Genomic DNA, 21,366 nt, shown 5'->3' with positions numbered 1-21,366 from the left:
TTTACTCCTCAAAAAATCTTTTCCTGACATGTTATTGTCTCATTCCTCAACTCTTCAATTTCACACAGCTGTCTGTCCTCCCTCCCTAGTCCCCAAATGACGAAACCGAAGAATTCCCGAAAGTCTCCGAAATCTTTTACTTTTTGCCTCCACCAATCCTCTAAAGGAATGTCCGTCCTTCCTCGTCTTTCTCCCCGTATGTCACAGGCGGCTCTTCTTTTTCTTCTTCTCCATCTTCCAAATTCTCCTCCGTCTCCTCTCCGTCCCCACACTATCCCATCTTGTTTTCAGAGAGACAGCACGTTATCAGCGGAGAGCGTGCACACAGCGTTTTCCAGCGGCGGCGGTGTGCCACGCCCACTTTTCTCGACAACATGTCATCGCAGGCTCAACTACTACTGGATTCGGCGGTGCGAGACGTCGACGATCCGCTTCTACTTTATCATCTGAATGCGAGTCTTATTGAAGCGGCGAGAGATGGTGTCAATGCGACTGTGAAGGATATTTTGAGCGAGGTCGAGTCTTTTCGGAATTTGAACGACTCGTTTTTTCTACAAGGAGTTCCAGCGATGGAGTCGACACCCGGCAGGTGAGATTTTTGTTTTTTTGATGTTTTTTGGCTGTAGTTGCCTGTTTTTGAAAAAAATCTGCGGGCTTAGGCTTAGATAACCTCTAGGCTTAGGCTTAGATAACATTTAGGCTTAGGCTTAAACATTTTTTTTAAGTCACCGAACTTTGAGGTTGCGTCACAAGGCCAGTTTATGTCCGATTTTAAAAAATTCTTAAATTTTCCAATTTTTCAAATCTAGACCTCCATTTTTGTTGTTGACAACTTTTAGATAGCTCTTCCAGATTTTGAGATAGACGCCTTTAAAGATAAGCAGTATAACCGAGAGACGCAGAGAAGCGAGAGTGTCTGCCTTCTCTGCGTTTCTCAATCTCGCTGTTATAGGTACCGATGTTTCAAGGCGCGTATCTCAAAATCTAGAAGAGCTATCAAAAAGTTGTCAACTACAAAAATGAAGATCTAGAATTGATCTACACAAATAATATAGTTTTGAACATTTGGGACGACAGGTGAGACCCCAAAATCTCATTTTTACAACGTTTTGTCAAATTTTGTTGTTTTTAAAATGTTGGTTCCTTCCAAATTCGTCATTTTTAACATACATACATTAACCTTGCTAAAAATCTACTTCCTGTCTCTAGTCTGCAAAAACATAACTGCTAATTAGGGAGAGGTGTAGGCGCTTATTAGTTTTTTTTTCTGTCTGTCTGAAAAAATCATATTTCCTTCTCACCATGATTTCATACTATTTATTATAATTAGTGTTCGGTTTTCTTTTCTCAGAGGGGGGATTGAATATCTTTTTCTTGAAAAATAAAAAATAAAAAGTCAAACCTCTAATGATCTGTGAACACCTTCATTGTTCTAGCTGGAATTCCAGAATTCCTTGAACCCCCCTCTCATCCAACATCTAATTATTTCTACCTCTTCCCTTTCCTCTTTTCTGGAAATGTGTCTATGTGACTGGAATGAAAAAAGGAGGGGAAAAAAGGAAGCTAAACAATTTTTGTTATTCTTTTCTGCTCAATGCCACCAGGGACACAAAAAAAAAGAAATAAATCAGAAACATTCCAGATCCCTTATCCAAAACCTCTACTACTTCTACATGCCGTTTTGTGTCTTCGTCGGACTCACTGGCAACACGATGGTCTGGATTTTGATCAGGTTCGTCCGGAGGTTATTGGTTGGTACGAAGAAGGAAAAGAAGAAGAATTTTAATTAGTTAGGACAGCTCGAGAGAGAGAAGAAGTCCATTTCCGTTTTTCTCCCCCGCCTCACTCACTCCTTTCATGCGGAATAGAAATTATTTCAGAAAAGGGGAAATATATTCTGGGAAAGTGTACTATTGGGGGGACGGTGGCTAACTTATGGATGTCACGTAACGGACTTTGGTAGTGGAAAACAAAAATATGAGGATTAGAAGTTTTGAAAGCGAAACTATACAGGACTTTTGAAAAAATAGAGGGCTAAGAGAGCTCATTTTCGAACGCGTGGCACGGTTCTATTTAAAATCTGACTATGCCAAAATTATACTGGTTGTGTAGATCAAAGCTAGGGCTTCATTTTTGCAATTGACAGTTTTTTGATAGCTCTTCACGCTTTTGAGTTATGACCACTTAAAGTCAATCAGTAGAAAGAAAGAGGAGACGCAGAGAAGTCAGACGCTCTCGCTTCTCTGTCTGCGCTCTCCCCCTATTTCACTGTACCTACCTTTAGAGAAGCGTATCTCAAAATCCAGTGATTCTATCAAAAAGTTGTCAACTACGAAAATTATCTACATAAACTTTTGTGCATTTTGCTAGTTAAAAATTTTTTGATCGCATTCCTAGTTTTTGAGTTGTAGCGTGTCTAATAGTAAGCTGAAAATGGTTAATTTTCAAAAGTTCGCCGTGCCTACCGCCCCAAAATTGCTACGGTTGTGTAGATCAAACCTAGGCCTTCATTTTTACAGTTGAAAAGTTTTTGATAGCTATTCACGCTTTTGAGATACGTGCCTTCAAAGATTGGTACCGATAACAGAGAGAGGGAGGAAACGCAGACAGTCAGACACCCTCGTTTCTCTGCGTCTCTCCCCCTCTCTCGCTTTACTTACCGGTTTTTGAAGGCGGATAACTAAAAAGTGTGAAGAGTTATTAAAAAGTTTTCAACTACAAAAATATAGAGCTCGATTTGAAAAATCAGGAAAACTTAAAATTTTTGAAATTGAACAAAATTTAAGTGGGTAAAAAGCGTTCAAAGTTAGGGACTTTTCAAAGCATTTTGAATGGTAAGAGGCGATTCTTGAGCAGTCTTCTTCCATGACGTCTTCCTTTGTGCTTTTTCGTTCCCAAATCAAATTTCACGGCGCCATAACCTTGTTTGCTATGGTGGCACTCACCTTATTCATAACAGATTTTTTGATATACGTGATGTGACAAAAAATCTCACCCACACGAAATGTTCAAAAGAAATGACGGGGAAGATCTTCCCAAATGAATTATTAACCAAAAGAGGCAATACATCATGAATGACAAAATGTCCAAAAACAAATATTTTTCAATGTTTTTTCTTCTTTCAGAAGCAACCGAATGCTCAGCAAACTACCGACGAACGTGTATCTGTTGTGTCTCGCGGCAATGTCATCCATCTTTTTGCTCTCGTTACTCGTGTTTTGGATAGAAGAGGTCGCATATATCTACTTCTATGTACGTGCATGTTTGTCCGAGATTACCGGTCAAAACAACAACAAAACTCTTTCCATCTTTCATTCACCCTTTCCTAGATACACCTTTAGTCCATTCCATTTTCTTTCTATTTCAAAAAAATAAGTTAGTATCTGTTTAGTAGCTGAGAAGAAGAAGCGCATTGAAAGGCAAATCGGATTTCCTGTCTTTTCTCAGGACACAAAAAATTGGCGGGGGGAAGATTTTTCTGGAGGATGAGGGATATGGACAACACGCTAATTTTTTATTCTTTTTGATTCTTGGAACCCTCGCTGTAGAGCCACAATCAAAACACAAAAGAGGGGGACATTTTGAACTTCTGGATAGCTATTTTCCAACGCCTGGCACTGGCTCTATTTGAAATCTGACTAGGCCAAAATTACATTGGTTGTGTAGATCAAAACTAGGGCTTCATTTTTGTAGTTGACAATTTTTTGTTAGCTCTTTACGCTTTTGAGATATGCACCTTTAAAGATGAGCGCCTAGGCAAGGGTTAAGTGAGCAACGCAGAGAAGCGAGAGTGTCTGACTGTCTGCGTCTCCTCTTTCTCTCTCGCTGATTCAGTGCGCTATCTTTAAAGACGTATATCTCATAACCCAGAATTACTATCAAAAAACTTCCAACTGTTAAAATATAAATTAAAATTTGAAATATTTCTAAATTTTTTAATTTTCTTAATCGGACATTATTGGGCGCTGTGGTAAGTCATTGAACATGGTTAATTTTGCGGCTTCACACGAGAGACATAGAGAAGTCAGACACTCTAGCTTCTCTCTTTCTCTCTCCCTCTCCCTCTCATATCTCAAAACCTGGAAAAAATTTCCAGCTATTTAAATATACCGCTCTTTTCGATTTACATACTCCCTTAATACTATCCAAAACTCTTCTAAAAAGTCTACTCCTCTGTTGTCTGCGTCTCTTTTGTTTTCCACGGATTCCGGGGCATTTCCACAACTAATAAGCACGACATCTTCCTTCTGATTATTCTGATTTTCAATTCCCTTCTGGTACGGTATCCTTCTGGCATGAAGAAGCACTCATCTCAACTAATCCTCCTCATCGGTTCAGCACATCAAATAACTAATATTTCTTTGTTTGCAGGACATTTTCCAAGACTCTCTACTTCGGAACTCATACTACAGTTGTATATTCAACACGTTCTTGGCGCATGTCTGCGATTTCGCGTCGGTATGGTTGATAGTGTTGGTTGGAATGGAGCGGTTGCTACTGTTGTACAGGAAGACAAGAGGGTTGACAGTGGAGAAGTGAGTTTGGGCAAGAAATGGGGAAAGCTTTAAAGAAGGTTTTTACGGTACCCTAAATTAAGGTTTACGGTACCCTAAATTAAGATTTACGGTACCCTAAAATAAGGTTTAGGGAAGCATTGGGAAGTTTTGAGCAACCTGAGCCAAAAATTGGCCACGCTTAGGAGCAGCTTCGGGCCTTCTTTCGAAATCTTTCTGACTATACTGGGTAGGCCTGAGACAAGCGATGTGACGCTTTTGGCAAGCTTAAGGCAACTCTTAGCTAATCATTGTTAACGCTGTAAGCAAGCCTCTCCGGCAATCTTTGAGCAAATTTTGAATTGTCTGGATATTGCTCTGAAAACGTGTTAGCAAGACTAGGCCAAGCTTCCGCGTATCTGTGATAAGGCTTACCGAACCTAGGGCATTCCTCGAGTAGGTCTTAGCCAAGCTTGATCAAACTCAATGATACCAATCTTAGACTATATTTACAACATAGCTGCTTAGGATTCCGTGAGTTCTTGACAAAACTACGCAAACCACCTAACCGTCCTTTTTTTCCAGAGCCCGCGCCCAAGTCTTCATCCTCCTCGGCTTTGCCATGATCTTCAACAGTTGGATCCTATTCGTCGCGGATATTGAACCCGGGGGGTTATGTGACATCAAACTGGAGTACGTTGGGATGTACCAGACAATGACAATTGTAGAGACAATTGTTTGTATGCTCGTACCATCTGTATTGATTATTGCGTGCAACTGTCTAGTGGTCAGCAAGTTGAACAGTCATATTAAGTGAGTTTTGGTATTCAGGCGATAAAATTGTGATGAAAAAAGTTTCAGAAAGAACCCCGGATCGCCTGCTGTGTCCTTCAACACCGCAGATATTGTGTTGACTACCCAGACATCCGCTCCGAACAGCACGTTAAAGAGTTATACGCGAATCTCCAGCAGATTCTCGATTGACGTGGAGAAGACACCAAAGAAGAAGAAGAAGGGAATAAGATATACTGATATTCAGTTGACCAGGTCGTTGTTGGTTGTGACTTGGGCATTTATTCTGCTTAACATCCCGAATTATGGATATAGAATCGCCAGTATATTGTTTGGGGTCCCGGAGCAGGTAATCCTTATCACGATGAGGCCAAGACTACCAATGCAGTCACGCTTTATTGACAGGTATGATACATTTTTTGCGTCACGGTGAATATTCGAACTTGTGTGCATACTATACCTATATAAATTCTAACGTTCACCGTGACGCAAAAATGTACCATGCTTGTCAATAGAGCGCGACTGCATTGGTAGCTTTTGCCTCATCGTGCCTTATAACTTAAAAGCCAACAACCTTTAATCTTGTTCTCAGAACTCCCTCATGACCGCCATCTCATTGGGTGCCCATGTCTTCCTCTACACCCATCACGCCTTCCTCTTCTACTTGTACATTTTCTACTCGCCTCAAATGAAGCGAAGGTTGAAGCCGACAGCGATGAAGCTGTTGGAATGTTATTGTTTTAAGCCACCCGGTGATTATACTGATCATACTTGAGATTCCATGATATTTTTGAAACGTGTGACTTGACTTACATCTTATTTATTTGCTTTCATATTTTTTGTCTAAAAATAAAGTTATTTGTATGCATAGTAGGAACGTGGGAAACAGTAAATCAGAGGGATTATCTATTCGCGACTTCATCAATTCTATAAACCTTCCCAGCCGGTGCAAACCATCCTTCATAAGCCACCGTCGCAGGTGTCACATCATAATGATAATGTCCAGCATCCCCATGTTCACTATAACAATGAGTGTGCTCCAATCTCAGATTGTGCCCAGGATCATAAGAATGCATGACGGTGGCACAGACCAAAGGAGCATCCATCGTAAAATAGTTGAGCCATTTGTCGACTTCCTCGTTGTTTGCAAACGGGCACCCCGGGAAGTGAGGCATTACGTGAAGCTTTGCTTGCCCGGTGTGGATTATGAACTGACCGGCGAGCGAGACGGGTCTGGAATGTTCTGATGGATTGGGTATTTATTTTGGGAACTGGGATGCAAAATTTTGGTTTTTGGAAGTGGAGGGGGTTGGGTGATCTAGTAAACTCAGGGCTTGGAAAACAAGCTTAGGCAGATTTGAAGATGTTCTAAAATTTGGGATTTACAGTTATTTTAACCAACATTAAACGTTTCTGAGTTTTAGTTACTGTAACTTTATAAAAATTTGTCAACTTTTAAAATGTCAGTGTTAAAGAGAAAAATTGTCAGTGTAACTTGTTTGTTGGAGAAAAACGCGTCAAAAACACGCCAGACAGTTGGAAAACGCCGGGTTTTCTTTTAAACGCGTCAAAGGTACGACAGTTCCACCAAATTGTGTTTTTTACCTCCCAAAAATGGTCGAAAGTCGCTCAAATTTTCCCAAATTTGAAAAAGCGTCAAAGGCACGCCAGACACACCTAAAATAGTTAAACCTGGTATTTTTAAAGTAAAATACAGATTTTTTGTAATATTTCACTGCTAAACGCGTAAAAGGTGCGACAGACACATGAAAATGTGTTTAAATACGTCAATTTTTATAAAATTGTGTTTTTAAGGAGCGCGTCAAAGGTGCGCCAGACAGTGAGTGATTTTGCCTATTTTTCAGCCTGAAATTAGCGTTTTTATGAAAAATTTCAGCGTGAAAATCACTGAAAAAGTCGATTTTTGTTCATGGCCGAGTTTTCCGACTCGCGGCCTAGAAATCCAAATTCTGTTTTCTAGGCCACCAAATCGGTTATCATTATGTTTCTAGCGGAGTATACCGTGTGTCGATTTGATGGAGGTTTATAGGCCACGAATCGCTTGAGGGACTACTTTTCCACCTTTTTACTTTTCTAGGCCACCAAAAAACTCACCTCTCTCCAAAATGTTCCTGCAAGCCATCTCTGATACAATGCGTCACATTCTTCTCTCCAGTCCTCACCGACGCTTTGAAATGAACTAAAAGAATACATTTTGATTTTTAATGCGACCATTGAAACAGAAAAATACGCACCAACTTTGGCCGACTTATCAGCATCTGACAACGCCAGGTTAGCCATCAAACTGAACTTTGGTTCCTCAATTATCTTTTGTCTATACTTTTCCTGATAGATTTCCGCGATTTTTGTGGCAGTTTTTCCAGTTTTCAAATTGACATCGGCCACCATTTCGCAGTTTTTCTTGACCACTGGCCATGGACCGGCACCTGGTCCGAAGACCGATGCCTCAGGGTGTTCACATACTTTTCCAATAGTTCTTATATCAAATTGATGATCGGTATGGAAACCGGGGTAGAGGTTGCCTGGTCCTCCGACTTCTGCGATTTTGAGGTTTTGACCGAAGCCAGAAGATGTTTGATGGAATGGTGGCTCAGACAGGTTGGGGCAGTCCACGATGTCCACTTGGACCGTTTCGAAATTAGCGTCCAGGGATTTTTGGAAAACCTGGAAAAGGCAAGATATTTATAATTTTGTGTCATCAAAAAGTATACTTACCTCCTTTAACTCCTCCAAACTAGGCACATGATTCTCTATCACAGCTGACAAGTTTTCAGAGCAATCCGGCATATTTTGGTATTAAAAATGATAGAAACAAGGAGCGATTGATTTGATCGATATATAGTTGTTGTTGATAATAAACCGAGTGGACACAACGTGTCGGGTCAGAGAATTGATGATACGGAGAATTGGAGAGATAGTGATAAGAAGGAGAGACGGAGACAGATAAACATAGTAAACATGCATGTTCGGGGTATGTACAATCGTTTAAAAAAAGTTATTGATGAGAAGGTTGTCGAAATTTAAAAATCCGCCATGGCAATACCAGTTATCCCACCGCTTTGAAATTGTAATGGGTGTGTAGATCAAAAATAGAGCTTTATTTTTGTAGTTAGCAATTTCTTGATAGCTATTGAAGTTTTTGAGTTATGCGTCTTCAAAGTTTGGCAGGTGTCGGAGAGACGCAGAGAAGGCAGAAACGCTCGCTTCTCTGCGCTCTCTCTCCCTTCTCGCGTCTAGCCACCTAACTTTGGAGGCGCATATCACAAAAGGGTGGAGAGTTATCAAAAAGTTGTCAACTAAAAAAATGAAGACCTAGATTTCAACAATATTTTTGTAGTTGACAACTTTTCAATAGCTATTCACGCTTTTGAATTATGCGTCTTCAAAGTTTGGTAGGTGTCGACGAGTCGCAGAGAAGGTAGACACTCTCGCTTCTCTGCCCTCTCTCGCTTCTAGCCACCTAACTTTGGAGGCGCATATTTCAAGAGCATACATAGCTATCAAAAAGTTGTCAACTACAAAAATAAAGTTCTAGATTTGATCTACTCACTCTACAAAACTTGGAATAATAAGTCATCTAGTGGTTGCGCTAAACACTTTCCAAATTCTACAGTAATCCTAAATCCTTGATGACATCTGTGTCCGATTTCTAATAGCCAATTGTACTGTTGGTTCCTTGGTCTCATTTTTCTTGGTTCCACAACTACAGATACAGGTGAACATTTCTGAAACGCCCAAAGTTTTTCAAAAATATTTTCCTGTTCTTACCTGTAATCGCTTTCCGATAATTCCTGACAATAAACAGTGAGGGAAGGGGATCAACTACTGGATAGATAGCTATAGAATAGCTGATAAATAAGCTGGCACTCCCCACATTTTGTTGGATTAAAGTGCAGAACAAGACGATAGAACTGGGGATGTACATTAAGAGGAAGGGAATTGCTGACTGGATGACCAAGGCGTAGAATAATTGGTTTTGAATTGACTTTGTTTGGGAGGAGTTGGTAGAAGTCGCGAGACCAATGACAATTTTCACGTAGCAGCCGTAGCCACAAATGAAAACGGTGAACGCTGAGGACATCTGGAAATTGTCAGTTTTTGAAGACGTGCCACGAACCCATAGTACGAAAATTAAATTGGGCGTGTAGATCAAAACTAGAGCTTCATTTTTGTAGTTGTCAACTTTTTGATAGCTGTTCACGCTTTTGAGATAAGCCTTTTTATAGTTTTGGTTGCATCCAGAGACGCAGAGAAGCTAGAGTGTCGGACTGGCTGCGTCTCTTTTTCTCACTTTATAACTTTGAGCGACCGCATCTCAAAAGCGTGAAGAGCTGTCAAAAAGTTGACAATTGCAAAAATAAAGATCTAGATCTGAATAACATTTTTGTAGTTGACAACTTTTTGATAGCTCTTCACGCTTTTGAGATATGACGGCTTGAAGATGGGTTGCCGCCTCGCGAAGGAGACGCAGACAGTCAGACACTCTAGCTTCTCTGCGCTCTCTCCCTCACTTATAAATCGTTTAAGGCGCATACCACAATCTTTGAAGTGGGTATGCACCTTTAAATAATGCTTGCTGTGCAACAACTGACAATGAGAGAGACACAGAGAAACTAGAGGGTCTGATTATCTGCGTCTATTCTTCTCACTGTTCAACTTTGAGCGACTGTATCTCAAAACCATGAATAGCTATCAAAAAGTTGTCAACTACAAAAACGGAGATCTAGATCTCAATAATATTTTTGTAGTTGACAATTTTTTGATAGCTCTTCACGCTTTTGAGATACAGTCGCTCAAAGTTGTACAAATAGAAGAAGAGACGCGACAGTCAGACACTCTAGGTTCTCTGCGCTCTCATTAATTTTCCAAAACGCATATCTCAAAAACGTGAAGAGCTATTAAAAAGTTGTCAACTACAAAAGTGTAGCTTCAAACTTTTTCTATACTTTCTCCAACTTACTATCAAAAACCACACAATCGCCATCGACCAGAACGCTGTCCAATCCAAGTCATGTATCCCATCCTTATCCTCCATATAATAATATGGTCCGACATACACCACATCATCCACATCAATATCCAAATTCTCCAGAATCGCTTTCCGAATGAATTGTGTGTATTCAGGAGTCTCACGGAACACCAAATAGTAGGTGACAAGCCAGACGACACCATACACCTGGGGGATTAGAAGCCAGAAGATAATTCGCATTCCGTCGAACACTCGTCTCGCTTTTCTAAAATAATAAACAATTGACGGCAGACTTGTGGCAGGCCAGGCCAGTAAGGACCGACCTAAATTGTAAAAATTAAATTTTAAAAAAACTTACGGAAAAAGAGAAACGTATCGATATAAAAAATGAAGGGCAAACACATTCATAGAACTTCCATACATTGCACACATCAAACCTGTAACAGCTATTTCATAAAAATGAAATAGCAAGTGCGCTCTACCGAACTGTTTTCTTTGTTCAGTGGAGCGCACTTGACAATTTATACTTACAATCCAAAATCGAGCATATCTCTCTGCTGAACATTGATCCCTTCGCTTTGACGATAACTATGACTCGAGTCGTGAAAGAGTGTAAAAGCTGAATTAAAACAATTCGATTCCAGACCTCCCTTTTGGTACTTTTTTACCGGCTCCGTCACAATTGCAATCACAGAAAACAATATCTCATAGAACGAGACGTAGATCATAAGATACTTATAGTTCCCGATTTTCTTTGGGGATCTTGTACAGATAAGGTAGATCAAAAAGAGATTTAAAGGGTTTGCAATACATGTTCCAATAGTTTGAGTGATTTTGAGGAAGGAGGAGAAGACGGACAAGTCCATGATATAATAAAAATGGAATACGCCTCCAGTCTAGTTGACAGGGTTTATATATACATAGGTGGGTAATCCCTAAGGTTTTCGTGTTTTTAGAAATATGAGAATTACTCGGAAATAGATAATTATATTAAGTATAATCTTGTGATCTACGAAGGAATCGTTTTAGAAAATCGTATAGTGAACTTGAAGCCCTTGGGGTTAATCAGAAGATAAATCAGAAGATTGTAGTTTTTAATAACAGCTTCGATTGGAACGTGGGTTATGTCAACACCAATTATCCCACGGTGTCGAAATTAGAATGAGTGCGTAGATCAAAAATAGGGCTACATTTTTGCAGTTGACAACGTTTTGATAGCTATTCACGCTTTTGAGATAAGCGGCTTCGAAGATTGGTGGGCGAGAGAGAGAGAGAGAGACGCAGAGAAGTAAGACACTCTAGTTTCTATGTGCCCTCCTCTCTCTCATATTGCATCGGTGGCCACCTTTAAAGGCGCATATCTCGAAAGCGTGAATAGCTATCAAAAAGTTGTCAATTGAAAAAATAAAGATCTAGGTTTGATCTATACAACTAGCATAAGTTTGTAATAATATAATCATTTGTTGTTTAGTTGGGAGACTTCAAATTCAGAAGATTATAAGTTAAAAATGGAAAAAGTAGAATTTTTCTTTTCTATACCTGACGTCAGAGGGTGTTTTTAGATATTTCAATGATTTTTTTGCACAAAGACTGCCGCTTGGGGACTTCGTTAATTTTGCAGTTAAATTGGTCCATTTTTCATTTAATTCATTCAAAAAAGGCTTTAATTTCAGCATGCTTCAACTGATAATGATTAAATAAACCCCATTTGTTTTTCTGGTTTACCGCAAAACCTCTAATAGAGGTACCCGCAGAAGGAAGAGTTTAGAGCACAATATCTCAACTGCCTTGAGAGCTATCAAATTTTTTCCAACTAAAGAAATATTTTATAAATATTCAGCTATATTTTGTCTGTTGGCTACTTTTTGATATCTCTTTTTAGAAAAAAAATATAATGTGTTAAATTTGCTTTGCTAATGGCACCTCAATTTGAGTTTTTAAAGATGTTTTCGTATATATTTGAATTCTAGTTATTAACCTCCTCCAACGCATTACATATGACATCTACATCTATTCTGAACACCACTTAACCCAAATCTCCATATACTTTTCGTTTCAAGTCCCCATTATGATCATCCATCTTCTTTTAATAGGTTTGCATAAATGAACATTTCCGAGAAACCGATGCTTGGATATCTTGATGTCCTTCTTCCCTCACAAAGTGTGGTCACACCCAAATGTTTTTTTCGAAATGTCGGTATTCTCTTTCAAGACACTTATACACACACCCTTATTCTGTTCTTCAAAAATATACGGTCATGAGAAAACATGAAGCAGATCGATTGGATCGAGTCGCCTTGTACTTTTTATTGGGAGCAGCTCTGATGAATTTGATAGTTTTTCCGTTTCACCATAATTTTTTGTGAGTCCTTAGGTTTTTTTAAATTCCTGGTACTATTTTCAGTACACAGAATTTTCAGAATCCCCGCCGATCTCTATACTCATTTCCCCGCTTTAATTCATCCATTTAGAGAATATTTTCCAAGGTTTGTGCCCCTACAGTAATCCTTACCACACGTCCGATGATTCCAGATCCCGTAACGTTAACAAACTGACACGTGGCATTGAGAACTCTGCTTCCACTTATAATTTACCAAAGACTGGACAACTTTTATGTTTTGTGGAGACCTCTGAAAAATATTACAAGGATCGTGTGCCATCGGTAGCCGCCACGTGGCTCTCCAGATGTGACAATGGGCGGTTCTTCTCGAAAACCCCACTGCCTGACCCTAAAATGCCATTTACCACGGTTTATCGGAATCTGGAAGACTCGTATTACGACTTGTTCCGGAAGACACTTCTCGGGTTTTACTACTCTTATGCTTATATTTCAAAGGATTTCGATTGGTATCTGAAGGCGGATGATGATAACTATTTTGCGATGGATCATTTGAAAGAGTACTTGGATACACTGGATGCGACGGAGCCCCTGTTTTTAGGGTATAGGATGAAACCTTTTTTGGTAAGGTTTAGGATATCTTACAGTACCGGACAAAAAGGTATCAACTTTCGCTGTTTTCAGTGGAAAATGACCAACTTTGAACGTGTGCCATAGTAATTTTGATTGTCACACCAAGAAAATTTTTAATGAATCATATAGATTGCACGTAGAGCTTTATTTTTGTAGTTGACAATTTTTTTGTACGGACACTTCCTAGCAAGTTACATATCGACAAAGTAATTTTTCCCTCAAATCGAGCTATTTCAGTGCAAAATAGTGCGATTTTTGAGCTGTCGTCTTAAAATGACCGTAACTCTCTAGGGAGCGTCCGTACCAAAAAGTTGTCAACTACAAAAATGGAGCTCTACGTTCAATCTATATGATTGAATAAAAATTTTTATGGTGTGACATTCAGAATTACTATGACACACTCTCAAAGTTGGTCATTTTCCACTGAAAACAGCGAAAGTTGATACCTTTTTGTCCGGTACTGTAGGTAATGGAAAGATTTGATTTGATTTGAGATTGAGGGGCATATTAGCACGACACGCTTCTTAAAACCGCGCTCTATCGAAACAGAACCGCCGGGAAATAAATTTGGATGAACAGGTCCAAAAATTAATAAGGATTTCAAAAATCTAGTTAATTTTTTGGCTAGAACCGTTAAAGATGGTTCTACCTGGAGTAAGATCGGTATGTTTAGTTTGCTGACCGTGTGGAGACTCAGATTTTGTTTCGAAAAATTGTGCAATGGCTAAATGAATCAACTGGGGGAAAATTCAAATGTTTCACTTAAATACGCCCCACCCCTCTCTCCCAAAAATCCCCGTAACTCTGTTTATTCTCTCATGTTCAAAATTTTGGAAACATATTCAGAATCTTCATGATTTCAAGTTGTTAATGATGTAATTTTCATTAACTAAAAGGAAGGACCAACAATTTCAGAGCAAAACCTGGCTACCTGGTATCTCGGCTCCGTCCACCGCTAGAACAGATTCAGAATCCTCGTGATCTAAGCTTTCTATCATTAAGAAAACCCTTAAGACCTGAAAGTTCTGGGCCTACCCTAGTCAAACCTGGACCAAAAGTTTTTTCAGCAATGCCAAGATCTATATAACCCGGAAATCGTTTCAAAACCGACATACCGTAGTGTAATCAGAAAAAAAACTACAGTAACCTTTTTAGCTATCGTAGACCAGGGTAGGCTACAGTAATGTAGCTTCGTAGCTACAGCCACCCATAGAAGCTACAGTAACCCGGGGAAGAACTAACGTATACCAACGAACCAATCTATCCCCAACCCTCTTCCAGGAAGGCGGTTACAACTCTGGCGGTTCCGGATACATCCTCTCCAACGCCGCCGTCCGCTTATTCGTAGAGCACCTCTATCACGACGAGCAACTCTGTCCATACGACTGGGCGGAGGACCGTGGGATGGCACGGTGTCTTGCTTCAATGGGGATTCTTCCAGCAGATACTAGAGATTCAAATGGGCTCCATCGATTTGTGCCGTTTAGACCGAGTGAGATGAGAGAGGTGCCAGCAGGCTATCATTACTATCCGTTGAGGGTAAGAGGGGAAGGGGCGGGGCCTAAATCCAAATATGTGACTTCTTCCAGAATGGCTCATTGATATCAGAGAAATTTGTGTCTCTCCACAGAATTTCGCCTCGCAAGATGATATTTCTCGACAGTATTCTGTACCCGCAATCCGGAAAACGCCTATTCACACCGGAATTTTTTGATCTTCTCTAACTATAACTCTTCTCTAGTTTACACTTTCTAGTCATTTGTCACATATTGTGTAATTTATTTGTCGTCATTTTTATTGTTATCTATGTGAACTAAACTGCGTATAAAAGTTTGACCGATAGTTTGATCTACAACTCAAAATGATGTATTTTCAGTTTTTGATTCTCTTGGTCTCTATTATAGCAGCTTATTCTTTGTTTCAAATCCCGCTTGAAAAAGTTGAATCCCTGAGATTCAAGCTTATGAGAGAAGGGAAATGGAAGGACTACAAGGAGTTCAAAAACAGAATTCGAAGCCTTTCCGCCGCCTATTCCGGTAGCCTTTTCGATTATGAAACCGCTGGATACGTTGGGAAAATTACCGTGGGCACACCCCAACAAGAATTTCGGGTGGTGATGGATACTGGGTCGTCGAACTTCTGGATCCCAGATTCTACATGTGGAATGGAGCCGTTGTCGTGTGGAAGACCGGTGTCTGGAGATGCTACTTGTTATGGGAGTGAGTTGAAGGGACAAAAATTGCAGTTAGGTATGAAGATCAAATCTAGCTCTACATTTTTGTAGTCGGAAATTTTTTGATAGCTGTTCACGCTTTCGAGATATGCGCCTTTAAAGTTGGGTTGTTGAGAAAAGGGGAGGAGGAGACGCAGAGAAACGAGAGTGTCTGCTTTCTCTGCGTCTCTCACTCTCGCCAACCAAACTTTGAGACTTCATATCTCAAAAACGTTGATAGCTATCAAAATGTTGTCAACTACAAAAATGAAGATCTCAATTTGATCTACACAGTCATTATAAATTTAATCCGCCGATACTAGTCTGGATATATGTAGGGCCTGTTAAAAGCGCACCACCCTTTTCTGGAAATTCGTTCCACTGAAGTACATTTTTTACAAGTGATTCTTTCGTTTTCTTTTAAATTCTATCTATAACTACGAAACCCTTTTATGAAGAATGAGAGTGAAGACGCAGACAGTCAGACACTCTCGTTTCTCTGCGCCCTCTCCCTCTCTCTCCCTTTCGCGGCGGCACCGCCAATTTTAAACCGTTCTATCTCGCTAACTACAACTCTTATCAAAAAACTGTAAACTACAAAAATATAAAATTATTTGTGATCTACAGGTTACTGTGTCCCCGGCGGTCCAAACACCACAGCCTCTTGCACTACTCAAAACAAGTTCGATTCCTCCAAATCTACTTCTTATGTGAAATTTGGGAACTCATTCCGTTTTGATGTGAGTTTCCGCAAGACTTTTGCCGATCAGATACAGTTATTTTCAGTACGGCGTGGACAATGCCAATGGCTTGTTGGGCTATGACACGGTTCGCTTCGGAGGGATGTCTGATAACCAGCTGGTGGTACCTGGTGTTACTGTAGCGCAAGCAGTATGCTTTCCAACGTTTTTTGAGCAGACCAATATCGATGGTATCATGGGATTGGGTTTCCAATGGAACGCTCAACAAGATATAGTGCCACCCTTTGTCAATGCTTATGAAAATGTAACTTTTCACGGCTAGACAACTTTGAATTTCTGGTTTCCAGAATATCGTAGCCCCTGTATTCCATGTGTACCTCGAGAAGGGTCCTAATGGCGCCGGACAAATCACGTATGGAGGACGTGACACCACGAATTGTAAAGTGGTCAATGAATACCACCCGATGACTACATACGCCGCTTATCAGTTTTATGTAAGAGACTAGAGTATACTCCGGAAAATCAAAAAACTAAAAATTAAAATAAATAATTTCAGCTGACACTGGTCTCCGCTGGCAAATACTACTCTAGTAAAGGATGGACTGCCTTGGCGGACACCGCAAACTCATTCATCACCGGACCCGCTGGAGTTATCGCAGGGATCGCTGATGCAGTGGGTGCTAAATGGGACACCTACACGGACACCTACTGGATACCTTGCGAGCCGAAGGTCACAACTCAAATGGTGAATTTCACGATTGGTGGGACGATCTACCCGGTGACTGCTGAAAATCTTATTGTGCCTTATCGTAAGTTTTGTATCCTGTATTATACCAGTGATTTCCAATTTTCAGCCAACAAAACTGGATATATCTGCATGTTCGCTATCCTTCCACTGTCGAATAATGGGTTCGGACCGTCTTGGGTTCTTGGAGACCCGTTCCATCGGGAATATTGCTCGTTGTATGATATGGGAAGGCAGAGAATGGGATTCTCGGCTCATATGAATTGAAGTTGTTGTTTAAAAATAATAGTTTTCATATAAAGATTGCAAGCAACATTAATCTTCAAGTGGCTCCAAATTTATATTGGTTGTGTAGATCAAAATTAGCTCTACATTTTTGTAGTTGACAGTTTTTAATTAGCTATTCACATTTTTGAGATATAACGCTTTGAAACTTGAGACGTGTCAGAGAGACGCAGAGAAGCCAGACACTCTAGATGTCTGCGCCCTCTCTCTCTTTTGCTCTCTCTTTCCTAAAATTGCCTAACTTTAAAGGCGCATATCTCGAAACCTAGAGCAGCTATCAAAACGCTGTAAATTGCAAAAATGAAGATCTGATCTTGAAAAATACAAAGTCAAGAATTTTGAATATGAGGACACATCTGACTATATGTCTTCAAAATCGACTAATTGTAAGGTAGTTTTAGAAGAATTTTGTTGTAAAAAAACAAGAAATGTCACCGGCCGGTCCGGTCCGGCACTTTTACTCAAAATTTTCGATAAATTTCAAAATTGTTAAAAATCTTATTTTTAGTAGCTATCTTTGATTCCGAGCCGATTTTTGAGAAGTCTGTGGTAAAACAACTCTGTGATTCAATATTCCCAACATCCGTCATGAAAAATGAAAAAAAGACACACTAGCTTCTCTGCACCCTCTCTCACTCTATCCCTCGAACTTTAAAGGCGCATATCTCAGAACTTAGAAGAGATATCAAAAAGTTATCAACTGCAAAAATAAAGATATGGATCAATACTATATACTTACAAAGTTTGGAAACGTCAGGTCAAAAGAGAGAGCGCAGAGAAGCTAGAGTGTCTGACTGCCGGCGTCTCTTTCACGTCTCCGTCTTTCTAACTTTAAAGGCGCCTATCTCAAAATCTTGAAGACCTATTAAAAAGTTGTCAACTACAAAAATGAATATCCAGATCATTCCTATACAATGAGCCAAACAATTTCTCAAATCCGACAATTTCTCTTTCTGATACAAGCCATCAAACCTAATGTACATTTGTTCACCCACCAATAATGCCAAAACTGATATCATTTTAATATGATTCCTCGCGTGTCACTGTACTTTGTAAGACACCGGAATCGGCACCCTTATCGTACACATTATGAAGCGCTTATCACCAATTTTAATAGCGTCTTTATTAATTTAGATAACCAATTTTGCTTGCGTTATGCAATTTCATTTCAGTTCAGCATCAACTCATTTCGATTTCACTTTTCTTTTTACTACTTTTTTTGTGTTCCGGTTTCTTTTTCCTTTCTTTTTTTTATATTGTTAAGATCCAAGACGGTATATTTCCAGGTATGAAGAACCTCATCTTGTTAGCGGCCCTTGTGGCATGCGCCCTCGCCGCCGTCGTCCAAATCCCTCTCATGAAAATCGAGCCATACAGAAACCGTCTGATCCGTGAGGGAAGATGGGTTGAGTACCGTAAGGAGCGTGAGATCCGTCGATTCATGATGGATAAGCAACAAGTCGCTGCCGCCGTCGGACAATACGTTAACGATTATGAGGATGAGGCTTACGTCGGAAACATCACCATTGGTACCCCACAACAACAGTTCAAGGTGATCTTGGATACTGGATCATCCAACTTGTGGATTCCTGATATCACTTGTGGAACAAAGCCAGAGAACTGCTCCGCTGTTCCAACTTGCCATGGAAGTGAGTTTGTAGATAAAGAATAGCTCTACATTTGTGTAGTTGACCACGTTTTGATAACTCTGCTAGGGTTTGAAATACACGGTATTGAAGAGTGGAGCGAGAGGAGAAAAGACGCAGAGAAACGAGACACTCTAGCTTCTCTGTGTCTCCTTCCCCTCTGTGCTCTGTCAGTCAACTTTTACGGTCCGTAACTCCAAAACTAGCAGAGATATCAAAAAGTGATCAATTACAAAAATAAAGAACTATACCTGTTCTGTACACTAACCAAATATGAAACCAACAGACACCAAGGCTACCTGAGGAGACGCAGAGAAACGAGACACTCTAACTTCTCTGTGTCTCCTCTCTGTGTGCTTGTTTTGAAACCTGTACCTCGAAAGCTAGCGAAGATATCAAAAAGTGATTAACTACAAAAATAAAGAGCTACACCTGTTTTGTACACTGACCAAGTATAACGCTATCAGACAACAGCGTTAAACGAGGAGACGCAGAGAAACGAGTCCCCCTAACTTCTTTGCGTCTCTTCACTCTATTTGCCTCGATAGCGTAGCTTCAGAGGCCTGTATCTCGGAAGCTAGTAGAGATATCAAAAAGTGATCAACTACAAAAATAAAGACCTACACCTGTTCTGTACACTGACAGAATATCAAATTATCCGACAACAAGGCAACTTGATGAGACGCAGAGAAACGAGACACTCTAGCTTCTCCGCGTCTCCACAGATACTGTGATTTTCTCAAAACAAAGAGATTTCTGACCATTTAACTGTTCATTAATTGATCAAAATTTGACATTTTGATCTACATAGCTCCGGTTCTAACGATAAAATTTGTAGATAGTGACGTATTTGCCCACCCAAATGTATTTTCGGTCAGTCGTAATAAAAATTTTCGAATCCTGTTCACGAAACTTTTTATTACAATAGTAAAGATAAGAAGCTAATGATTTTCCTGTTTCACTAACAACACAATTTATTTCAGTCCTGTGCCAATTCGAGTGCGACGACCAAGCATGCTGCGGAGCCGGACCAAACTACACCGACTCTTGTCTCCTCCAGGCGAAATTCGACGCCTCCAAATCGACCTCCTATAAATCCAACGGAAGAAGCTTCATCATCGAGTACGGTACTGGATCCGCTAGAGGATTCCTCGGACAGGACACCATCACTTTCGGAGGAATCGGAGAGCCACAACTCGCCGTGCCAAACACCATCTTCGGACAAGCAACCTCTTTGGCTGCCTTCTTCGAGGGTCAACCACTCGACGGAATCCTTGGACTCGCGTTCAAATCGATTGCTGTAGATCAAATCACACCTCCATTCATCAACGCCATCAACCAAAACCTTGTCGACCTTCCAGTCTTCACCGTCTTCTTGGAGCATGAGGGAGATCAAAACGGAGTGAAAGGAGGAATCTACACCTACGGAGGTATTGACACAACAAACTGCGGACCAGTGATCGCTTATCAACCATTGTCCAGTGCCACTTATTATCAATTCAAGATGAGTGCTATCGGATCAGGAAGCTATCGATCTTCTAAGGGATGGCAGGTTATCTCCGACACCGGAACTTCTTTGATCGGAGGACCAAAAGCCTTTGTGCAAGGAATCGCTGACGCCGTCGGAGCCACGTGGAGAGACGACTATGGAGTGTACATCATCCCATGTAACGCCAAGATCAACACTGTTGATATCACTATCGGAGCGCAGGTGTACAATATTGACTCCTCCAATACGATTATCCCATTGGGAGATGGAAGCAGCAATTGCATCTTTGCCATCTTCCCATTCAGCAGCGGAGGCTTCGGACCATCATGGATTCTCGGAGATCCATTCATCCGTCAGTATTGTAATGTGAGTTTTTGGGCTCGCAAGCGGTTTTGACTCTATTCCAGTTTAGATGTTCTTTTACGTTTTTTGGGACGTTCTATACGTTTTTTGGGACGTTCTATACGTTTTTTGGGATGTTCTAAACGTTTTTTGGGACGTCCAAACATTTCTGACCATTTTTGGAACCCCAAAGGACGTTGAATGTTTTGAGGGACGTCTCAGTGTTTCAAGGGACGTGTACGCGTTTTTTGGAACGTTCTATACGTTTTTTGGGACGAACTATACGTTTTTTGGGACGTTTAAACATTTTTGGGACGTTTAAACTTTTCTGAGCATTTTTGGATGCCAAAATTACGATTAAATGTATTTTGGGACGTTCTATACGTTTTTTGGGACGTCAAAACGTTTTTTGGGACGTTGTAAACGTTTTTTGGGACGTCTAAATGTATTTTTGGACGTTTAAACATTTTTGGAACGTTTAAACGGGTTTTGAAACGTCTAAACGGTGGTTTTCGGGACGTCCAAATGTTTTTTGGGGCATCCAAATGTTTTTTTGGGGCGTCTAAATGTAGAGCCGCGGTTTCTTTATTCATAATTTTAATTTCAGATCTACGATGTTGGAACCCAACGTGTCGGATTTGCCAAGTCACTTCAATCCAAGTAATTATTATTATGTTTATTATGCATAAAATATTAACAA

At 40.3% G+C, this 21,366-nt stretch overlaps 5 protein-coding genes across 5 annotated transcripts; 3 read left to right on the top strand and 2 right to left on the bottom strand.

The window, feature by feature from the left end:
* Positions 1-374: 374 nt before the first annotated feature.
* GCK72_017155 (uncharacterized protein) lies at positions 375-6,060 on the top strand (the record flags this gene model as incomplete). The annotated part of the gene is made up of 7 exons (XM_053731920.1): positions 375-589; positions 1,643-1,732; positions 3,126-3,252; positions 4,372-4,535; positions 5,079-5,306; positions 5,355-5,634; positions 5,878-6,060. 7 exons carry the CDS (start codon positions 375-377, stop codon positions 6,058-6,060), a joined length of 1,287 nt encoding a protein of 428 aa, XP_053580833.1.
* Positions 6,061-6,187: 127 nt separating this feature from the next.
* On the bottom strand, positions 6,188-8,093 carry GCK72_017154 (uncharacterized protein; the record flags this gene model as incomplete). The annotated part of the gene is made up of 4 exons (XM_053731919.1): positions 6,188-6,518; positions 7,401-7,485; positions 7,541-7,970; positions 8,022-8,093. The coding sequence occupies 4 exons, from the start codon at positions 8,091-8,093 to the stop codon at positions 6,188-6,190; spliced, it is 918 nt and encodes a 305-aa protein (XP_053580832.1).
* An 831-nt stretch (positions 8,094-8,924) lies between these two features.
* GCK72_017153 (uncharacterized protein) lies at positions 8,925-11,141 on the bottom strand (the record flags this gene model as incomplete). The annotated part of the gene is made up of 5 exons (XM_053731918.1): positions 8,925-9,031; positions 9,075-9,387; positions 10,267-10,598; positions 10,807-10,894; positions 10,944-11,141. 5 exons carry the CDS (start codon positions 11,139-11,141, stop codon positions 8,925-8,927), a joined length of 1,038 nt encoding a protein of 345 aa, XP_053580831.1.
* A 1,392-nt stretch (positions 11,142-12,533) lies between these two features.
* GCK72_017152 (uncharacterized protein) lies at positions 12,534-17,171 on the top strand (the record flags this gene model as incomplete). The annotated part of the gene is made up of 10 exons (XM_053731917.1): positions 12,534-12,637; positions 12,696-12,761; positions 12,808-13,237; positions 14,528-14,785; positions 15,123-15,465; positions 16,086-16,198; positions 16,245-16,463; positions 16,507-16,653; positions 16,716-16,968; positions 17,014-17,171. The coding sequence occupies 10 exons, from the start codon at positions 12,534-12,536 to the stop codon at positions 17,169-17,171; spliced, it is 2,091 nt and encodes a 696-aa protein (XP_053580830.1).
* A 1,306-nt stretch (positions 17,172-18,477) lies between these two features.
* On the top strand, positions 18,478-21,330 carry GCK72_017151 (uncharacterized protein; the record flags this gene model as incomplete). Its single annotated transcript, XM_053731916.1, has 3 exons — positions 18,478-18,838; positions 19,819-20,690; positions 21,274-21,330. 3 exons carry the CDS (start codon positions 18,478-18,480, stop codon positions 21,328-21,330), a joined length of 1,290 nt encoding a protein of 429 aa, XP_053580829.1.
* Between the last annotated feature and the right edge of the window lie 36 nt (positions 21,331-21,366).

Source organism: Caenorhabditis remanei, chromosome V (assembly GCF_010183535.1).
Source record: "Caenorhabditis remanei strain PX506 chromosome V, whole genome shotgun sequence".
In the NCBI taxonomy this organism is placed as follows: Eukaryota; Metazoa; Nematoda; class Chromadorea; order Rhabditida; family Rhabditidae; genus Caenorhabditis; species Caenorhabditis remanei.
The sequence above is the reverse complement of the archived record's forward strand: the minus strand, read 5'-3'. Positions and strand labels throughout refer to the sequence as shown.